Source organism: Hippocampus comes, unplaced genomic scaffold, assembly GCF_001891065.2.
Source record: "Hippocampus comes isolate QL1 unplaced genomic scaffold, H_comes_QL1_v1.1 scaffold68, whole genome shotgun sequence".
Classification (NCBI taxonomy): Eukaryota; Metazoa; Chordata; class Actinopteri; order Syngnathiformes; family Syngnathidae; genus Hippocampus; species Hippocampus comes.
Genome location: NW_017805625.1, coordinates 7,358,812 through 7,367,854, shown reverse-complemented (window position 1 = coordinate 7,367,854; position 9,043 = coordinate 7,358,812). Strand labels below are relative to the sequence as shown.

Below are 9,043 nucleotides of genomic sequence, written 5' to 3'. Positions count from 1 at the left end.
CTTCAGAGCGAAAATCAAAGCCCGAAGGCCTATTTTATTCCGAACTGAAACGCTAGAATTTTTTAAATCATTGTAGACATTACTATAAGGATACTCAACCCAGAACTGTTCGATGGAAACAAATTGAATTCAATGAGATGATGCGGCGTACATTGCACACACTAGTTTGTTTTTTGTTTTTTTTTGGTCCAAACATTTCAAGCTAAATATGAAGGAGTGGCAGTCCTTGATTGAATCCCAACAAACATCCAGCTGCACTCTGATGCTCTATTTTGTTTACTCCAAAGACCAGAAGGCAAAATTCTTGCAGTTTGGACATAAGGGCCATGTTGTATGTATTGAGGGTTTAGTGGTAGAAATTTCTGATGTTCAGAAATCAGCCAGGTGATTGTAGAGTTAACGCTGCAGTTAAGCCCAACATGATTCTTTACCCTAGACATTTTTTCTTAATTTACAGGAATTTTCCATTGTGATCCAAGTGGAGCAGACCCTAGAAAGTGGCACAAGGATCAGGAATCGGATTGTAAATTTTGATGAGTGTGATGCAATGGTAACTTTCCAATCTCAATAAATACACATTCCACTTTAACACATGTTTGACAATGCTTCAAATATTTTCTCCATCCAAACTAAATAGGTGTGTCCTGTTTCTTAGAGGGCCTTTTTTCCAACCTCACAGTCATATTCGGGATCACATTTCTACGTGTAAACCTGAGGTTCCAGCAATACAGTATTTGTAAGGCGATAGAAGGCAGATTGTGTTACGGAGGGGTGCACAAAAAAAAAAAAAAAAAAACTAAAACAAAAAAAACAAAATACCTTGATGTAGCTTTCTAGCCGTGGATAGACCCGTTTTACTCCCAGGGGAATCGAGAAAACGGTCCTGTGGGGGAATGAGGTAGTGACCACGTGTGTGACTTCAGGGAAAGAGAACACTTTAAAGCCAGCTGTCTCGTAGCGCTTCAGAAGCTCCTTGTCGGCCTTGTCCTCCCCCTCGCTCACAATGCTGCCCACAGCGCAGCGGCACTGCGGTCCGGGCACCTTTGAATGAAATAAACATCGTCGGAAAAGGGGGATTAGTAAAAACAGAACATATGCACAGGCAAGCATCTATTTTGAGGGGTTGAGTCGCTGACTATATAAATATTTTTTGTATCGTCAGCCAGGTGACAAATTTCGAGAGAAAACGCACACGGATTTGGCATTCTGGGCCTTCAGAGGAGCCCGATGCCAATTAAATAGAGGAGGATGGAGGGGGGGGCAACGCTCTATACAAATGAATTCTCTTGGGACATCCAAGCATGCCGAGTGCCATTGGAAGCAGAGAACACTTAAGGTAGAGGGATTTGTGCAGGGAACCTATCGCGTTGATGTTCTTCTTGCGCTGTCATAATGCAAACTTTTCGTCCGGCTCAACACTGCTGCCGAGAACAAAAGGTTTTGTACCTTTTGCGCTGACATGCAATTCGGCATAAATGGTGCTCATTTGACAGAACAGAGAACACGGATGGTTTTAGGGCAGCAGCTGTGAAATAGTTTTGGAATCAATTATGCTAGCGATCATCAAAATAAGGAACCAAATTACAGGATAATGACTGTTTTTGGTATGTTAAACAAAATGTGTTTGTCGTGCAGGTATTATTTTTGTCCCCTGGCGTTGCCCTCCAAACATTCCGCAATAGTATTTTGAAAGGCGCTTATAAATAAAATGTATTATTATTAACATATTAGCTGTGACTGATCACAGCAAAGATTTGAGGTAGAGATTTCATTTTGAGTTTTTGTTTTTAATCAAATTTGGTTGTTCGGTCAATCCTCTTGCCCCATGTGGGCTGGCACTCAGCAGAAATTCTAGTAGGCAGTGGAACCTCGAGGAGTCAAGTCGTACAATTTGGAATTCAACCAAAGTTTTCCTGGGAAAATAAGTTTGACAAAATTTGTACTTTTATCACACAGATATCGGTCCAGAAATACTATTTTTTTTTGTTTGTGGGTTGTTTTTTCACAAAAGGGTACCAAGCCTTGAACAAATCAATTCACTTGACAGTGTAACCGTATGGAGTGGAAAGCGTTTGGGAATTGGAAGTCAACCAGGGTCAGACAACAAATTGTGTACAACTTTGGACTGTCCACTGGATTTTTGGCTGTGCTGACCTCTGAAAATGCACCTGAATAATATACAGTACAGTATCACTTAATCAGTAAACATCCAAACGGAAAAAAGTGTGAACGAGGAGCTGTAAGCACTTTAGGTGCGTTCACTAAATCTCAACTGAATCAGGGCGGATCATAGACGCAATTACGAAAAAAAAAAATCTAATCATTGTTCCAAATCAATGTGAGCGATTCCATGTCACAGGACGCAGGAGAAATAATGTGTCAAAAACAGACTGGAATATTGAGACTGGTCGTTTCAATGTGTTCCATATTCTGCTCACGAATGATCCAACCTTGCACACTCTTGACATCACGGATGGATCTTTCGGGAGTTCACAAGTGGGAACTCTCAGCCAACTGGGTTTATCGATAACCGCAGGACTGCATGTAGAGAATCCAGAAAAAAAAGCAATCGGCTCTTGTTTTGCCTCTGCATTTACTGCACCTACGCTGTGGCAATTTTGCTACAACCGCGACTGCTACCGGTGAAAAAAAGACAACAGTGGGGGCTCATGTGACAGAACAGTGATGCCCGATTGGGTTTTAAGTACAAACCTAATATCAGCTATTTAATGGTATTGTGATTTAATCATTGAAAGTGTCTTTTATACATAAGACATCATTTAGGTTGCGAAGCTGAATCGGGTAAGACACCAAAACGTCCATGGTGAGAATATTATCAAGCCTATTTTCATGACTTTTGTCCAAAAGGAAACTCTCAACACGCTTCAAAGAAGAGATCAACTGCCACACAGCCATAGACAACTCATCTTATATGTCTTTGGTCTCTCCATGGGAGAGTTCAAAGAGCATTTTTTTGTTCTTGCTTTTGTTTTTCCATGACATTCCTAAAAATTGCATGAGTAAGAGTGATTTTAAAACGTAGTGCGCATTTGCCTTCCTTCGCCTTTTTCCACACTGTACTTGCAGCATGCCAACGTCCTCATATTTGGAAGTACAGTACTCGCGTAGCGGCCAAACAGGAATTAACAGGGAAGCTTTCCGCATTGGTGTATGATTGTTAACACTCTGAAATCACTCCGCCAAGACCCTCTGCTATACGGGATGCGCTTTATGATGTCATCTGGACGATGCTGTTTGAATTGATTATTTTTCATTTTAAGGGCGTGTCGCGTGTCTTTGCGCCCTCACAGCACAAACACAATAAATGGCTTTGTCCACGGCACGCTATGGATTGCTAAGTATGGTGTGGGACCAAAGGGTGAGAATAACTGTTCAATTGCATCCAATGTGAAGAATTATTTAGACTGATTGACTGCTGATCAAGGCAAGGGTGTACCCCGCCTCTGTCCTAAAAGTCAGCTAGGACAGTCTCTATCTTCGCTGTGACCCTGAACAAGATAAATGACCGCAACGGATGGATGGACATTTCAAACAAAACGATGACACAAAACAATTTGGCCGAGGATAAATGACTATGAATCCAATGCATCCCAGTGGCATTGAATTAAAATGTTCTTTATGATTTATGTTGAGTGACGCAATAGAAGGGGAAAGGCAACCGTTTCCCTGGCATATCAAGTACTTTCACATGGACTTTCTGTCAGGCACAGCGTTAGTGAGATTGTGGACTATTTCATCAGGTTCCACAAAAGACACCGGCTGCACTAATTCGCATCTTCCAACCAACTCGTCCTTCTCAGCTTCCCTCATCTTATGACCTCAACGCGGGTTGCTGAAACTTTCAAACGTCTCATCTCATCGCCGGCGATTTTAATGAAGACAATGTATGTCAAAACACTGGCCTTGACTACCTATACGAACGTGGATAGCATGTAAACACCTTCGTCGAGGATGAAGTAAGCCACAGGGCAGAGAAGAGGCCGCATTAGGTCAGGGAAACACTGCTTGAAATTGAAGAGTTGTCAGGGAGGAGGAATTCATGAGCGGGGCCCAGACGATGTGATGGCTTTTTTTCGGGAACAAAAAAAAAAAAGAGACACTCTGGCCCAGTATCCATGGCAACCATCACAGGAACAACTCAAGTCCTTGCTGAAGTTTTTAGTTTCCCCAGAGGAAATAATTAACGATGGTAAACGTGAGAAAGGGGCACGAGAAGAACAAGTCAGGGGACGAGAGTAGTCATGCAGACACTGCTCCTCTGTCAGCTGCACCTTTTGAAAAATCTTCTCACCGCAAACATCAATAGCAAGTGTCTCCCCGGTTAGACACCAAATAGGAGCGCTCCTATTTGGGAGCACTCTCTGGGGTTCCTGTGTAGGACTGAAAGCACCCAGCGCCTTGGACACTAATGAGCTGAGATCATTACACCAATTATTTGAACTTAAATCAGGAGTTGGCAGACACCGTGCAGTGCCAGCAACGAGTGCTATCCTAATTGTCGGCTTGTGAAAGGAAGATTTAAGATTGGGCAAGGAAGATTTTGTCTGAGCTATTTGAAAGGTGCCGTAACTATTAAAAGACCGCTCAGATCATGTAGGAGGCAATGATGGGCAATCACAATTACAGTAACATGCTGCAATTTTAAATCTGATATCGTTAAAGTGGCTTTCACAACAGAGTTCCCTTTTGCTAACGAAGCTTCTTTTAAGGTACAGTAAGACAAGGGCAAGAGGCCCCCAATTTTTTCCGGCTATAGTGTCAGTCTAGTTAGGATAGGGGTTCGAGTATGTGTGGCGCCACGAGAAAGGAGTTAAATGTGTTCCTGAACCGTGCTCATACGTCAAAACGCCCATATATCTGAAATCATCACTCTCCACTCATATCTCAAGGCACCACTATATTCTACATTAAATCTGTTCAGGTGCATTTTGGGTAATAGATTGGGGTTCATTTTGGGCTATTTAAAGAATTTTTTTCAACATTTCTAAGCTTTGCTTTTTCTTTTTACACATGATGATCCGTTGGGCGATCTTGTAGAATGTGCATCTTTCCATAACGATGGAACTTCCAGTTCATTGACACGAGAATATTCAGAATCTGTTTGCCTGTCTGTCATTCAACGCTTGTCATTTTGCATTCCAACATAAAGGCATTTCTACATTTCAAGTTCTGTTTGGATTAAGCCAAATGGAAAATACAGTATGTCTGGTGGATTCACAGGTGGGAAAACACACCACATGAGTTGGAAGACTGCAGAGCGTGTCCAGGATTAGGTATCAGAAGCAGTTCCAACAAATATTATTGCCTGCTGTGCGCAGCTTCAGTGATGTTTGGATAAGCTCTCATGAACAGGAGGTAGGAAAACATCTCAAACAATTCCACCCCACAAAATTTTATATGTAGTGGTCTAGGTGGAGGAGAGCCTACCAGTTTACAACACACACACAGTGATTAAGCAGAGATGATTTAGATGCTTCAGATGGGGGCAACGGGAAGTGACAAATTACCTGACATTGTTTAAAACTGTCTCTTGCTTTCAATTTCCTAATATTCTTGATTACAATAATGGTTTAACTGGGGTAAATGAAAATCAAAGTATTTCTAGCCATCCATTTTCTACAGTGTTTGTCTCTCTGAGTAGGGCCCAACACGATGACAATCCTTGTCATATGGGTTTGTTACCAGTAGTTGAATGTGTGTCATATTTAACATGTTTTTTCAATTTATGTTGCGATGTGTGTCATTATTATATATTTTTTAAACAAACCATGACTTGAGGTTGTGTGTAAAATAGTCAGATCCGGGTCAGTTCTTTGCAGAACTCGCATTGCTCATAGGTGAGGTGAGTCTGAGCGAAAAGTGTGGTGCACCCTGGACTGGTCGCCATCTTATCGCACACACGCACACACACACACACACACACACACACACACACACACACACAGAATGCTTTTGGAATGTGGCAGGAAACCTACTTTACATTCCTGTGAAAAAAAAACCCATGCAAGCACTGGAGAACATGAAAACTCTACACAGGAAAGCCAGATCCGAAATTTGAATCCTAAACCTCAGAGCGGTGAGGCACATGTGCTATCCACTAGCTCACTGTGCTCGTGTGCTGCCAGAGGAACAATTAAAATTTGAAAAAAAAGCAGGTGACACTTCTTGACAATGCAATACAATACACTTTATTTATTTAGCGCTTTCACAACAGCTGCAGCTGTTACAAAGCACTTTACAAAACAGTTCACATAAAATAAAACACATAACATAAAACACCATAGATGGCAATGGCGAAGGGGCGTGGCCTGGACGGGGGCGTGGTTACTTACAAAAGTGGCACTAAACATGCTGAAGATGAAGTGTATTAAATTTACACAGTTTGAAAATTGAACAGAAAAAAATCCCAAGATCGCCACTATTCTTTCAAGTGAAAATTTGTGCAATTTTGCCTATGCATTCCTGGTGAGCACCAAGATGTAACTCCAAATTTGTTGCTCAAAATCAAAACTAAAAAAGTAAACACATTCCCTGCCATATTTAAGATTTGTTCATGACTTGTATTCATAAAGTGTTGTGTAAATGTGATAAAAAGCTGTTGATTCTTACCTCATACAGTGATAGTGAATATTTATTATGCATACAATTTATTATGCATAACCGTGCTTTCTTATCCAAGACAAAACGTGAATTATCAATATGAATATAAAACGCAAATAAAAACAAATAAATGTTATCATGCTGTTGCTACAAATGCATACCAAATAAAATTGAAAATATCATCCTCGTATATTTGAATAAAAAAGTATATACCTCGGAGTGTACCTGTCTATCGGCGAAGGGCATCAGTGGAGCAGATTTCGTTGCTCCACGGGAGCCATAGTTAATTAAGTCACTACAATACACACAATAAGCTTTGCCTGCTACGTCTGGTTTCTTCAAAAATTGTCCAAGAGCTTCTGTAACTTCGTCGAACTTGGAACCAATTTTAACCTTTACAGTGACTTTTCTGTCAAGCCAGTCCAATCGGAATTTATTCTTGACATTTGAGTCAATTTCTAGGATTAAAGACTCCTGATCTTTCGTCAAAAATTTCATAATTCCGCTCAAAACGATCCCAGAACAATGAATTTGCGAGACGAACAGGCCGCCATGAATCAGGTAAAACAATATGTTACATGCAATTTGATTGGTCCAATCGCTTGTAGTTAACCAATCGCTGGGCCGTTTATAATCGAGCTAAGACTTCCGCAACAAATAATGCCTTCAGTGATCTGATTAGTTGAAGCTTTCATACACGTCCAATCGCAGGGCTGTTTACAAACGGAAAACGGAGAGACTGTTCGGGAGAGCTCGTGAAAACTCGACGATAAGGTACCTGACCGCCCCTAAAATTTTCTCAACGGATTTAGACGATTCACTAAAATGATCAATTTAAGAAATAAAACGGCGGATTTCCGCGGATCCGCGGAAAATTGCCATGTATGAAACACGGACAGTCATGCAATCTTAACCACTTTTCCTGCATACGCTTTGTTGTTTGAAGCAGTTCTAGATGAAAGAGGAGAGAATCCAAGTTTAGGCCACACATGATAAACTCAAGCCAGAAAAGACTGTTTGTAGTCTCCCCAAAGACCTTAATTTATGATGAGGTTTGCTACACGTCCAAGCGGCCGAAACGGAAGCATGTATAGTATTTGGTTCAAATCTGAAATTAAAAACATCTTGTCCAGATATACTTCAGCAACACTCAAATAAAAGCACAATGAGTCACCCATTCCCAAATTGTTAGTTCAGTTCATTATTATGATGAGATGTATATTTCATCCCAATTCTGTCATGCATGAATTCCAATGTATTGTGCTTATTTATTTGAAATTCTTTACATGAAAATTTTTGCCCGACTGTACCTTTCTGTCGCTGTATACTGTCGAGACTGGAGAAATGTGATGTCGCCATCTATCGACTGAATTCATGTATTACCTGAATATTAACCACCAAAATCCAACACTTCGAGGTGAAGTGCTAAATCCAAACATGCCTCATATTGATTATAGCTGGTGCGTGTTTTTCTTACCTTTGTGGGATCATCATAAAATATTCCGATACAAGAGAGCTCAGGTCCGATACTGTTAGCCTCTTTAAACAGTTCAGCACATTTTTTATAAGGTCCTTCCTTAAACTTGTAGACGAACATCAGCTTTCTTATAGGAGGAGATCCAGTTAATATAATGATATCTGACAAGAGTCCGGAGTACAAAAAGTAACCTGCTAATATCGAAATAGTGACGAACAAGCTAACAGCCACACACAGACTCGTCCACTCTGACATCATAATAATGACAGTCGGTGATAATAATCTTTTACTTGCTTTAAAAATCGTCCTGTATTCACAACTAGGACACGGTGTTGGATAAAGCCACAATTGGATAAACGCATGAATTTTCTTTCATCCAATGTGGACTGAAATTGTGATGCATTTAGCGATGAAACCACCTGGTCGCAGGATGAATGAACGAAAGAAACTTCCTGGAATGTACCATTACAGCCAGTAATTGGGGTGCGGGGGTAATAGTTTTTAAACACCCCGGTTGTTGACGGCACCACCAAAAGAAAATTAGTTTTTCAGATGAACGTCTCATTTTCCATTTTGAACACATTTAACGTTAGGAATAACTTTAATTGTGAAATTCAGCCGAAAAGTTAAAACGAGGTACACTGTGACCGCTGCGTTTCCTTGTGTCCGTGTCAACAAAAAGAGGGCTGGTCTATTTTTTTTTTTTTTTATAATGCGCAAACTGGACCCGCTTTCCACATACAGTACATAACCTATCCCCTTTAAAAAAGAATGAATTCCACTCCCTGAATAACAATGGCTGCGAGACGGTTTAACGACGTGACAGCTAAATTACTGACTCTCTGGGAAGTCGGACTTCGGAGTGTCCAAAAAAAAAAAAAACAAACAAACAAATACGGGAATAACCTGAAAAATCCAGAAGGCCAGAGCTCATTTTTGAACACA

At 40.7% G+C, this 9,043-nt stretch overlaps 1 protein-coding gene across 1 annotated transcript; it reads right to left on the bottom strand.

Moving 5' to 3' along the window:
- Positions 1-451: 451 nt before the first annotated feature.
- On the bottom strand, positions 452-8,763 carry tex264b (testis expressed 264, ER-phagy receptor b). Its single transcript, XM_019880487.1, has 3 exons — positions 8,099-8,763; positions 820-1,041; positions 452-490 (listed from the first exon to the last, which is right to left on the bottom strand). Exons 1-3 carry the CDS (start codon positions 8,354-8,356, stop codon positions 452-454), a joined length of 519 nt encoding a protein of 172 aa, XP_019736046.1. The 5' UTR covers positions 8,357-8,763.
- Positions 8,764-9,043: the final 280 nt, after the last annotated feature.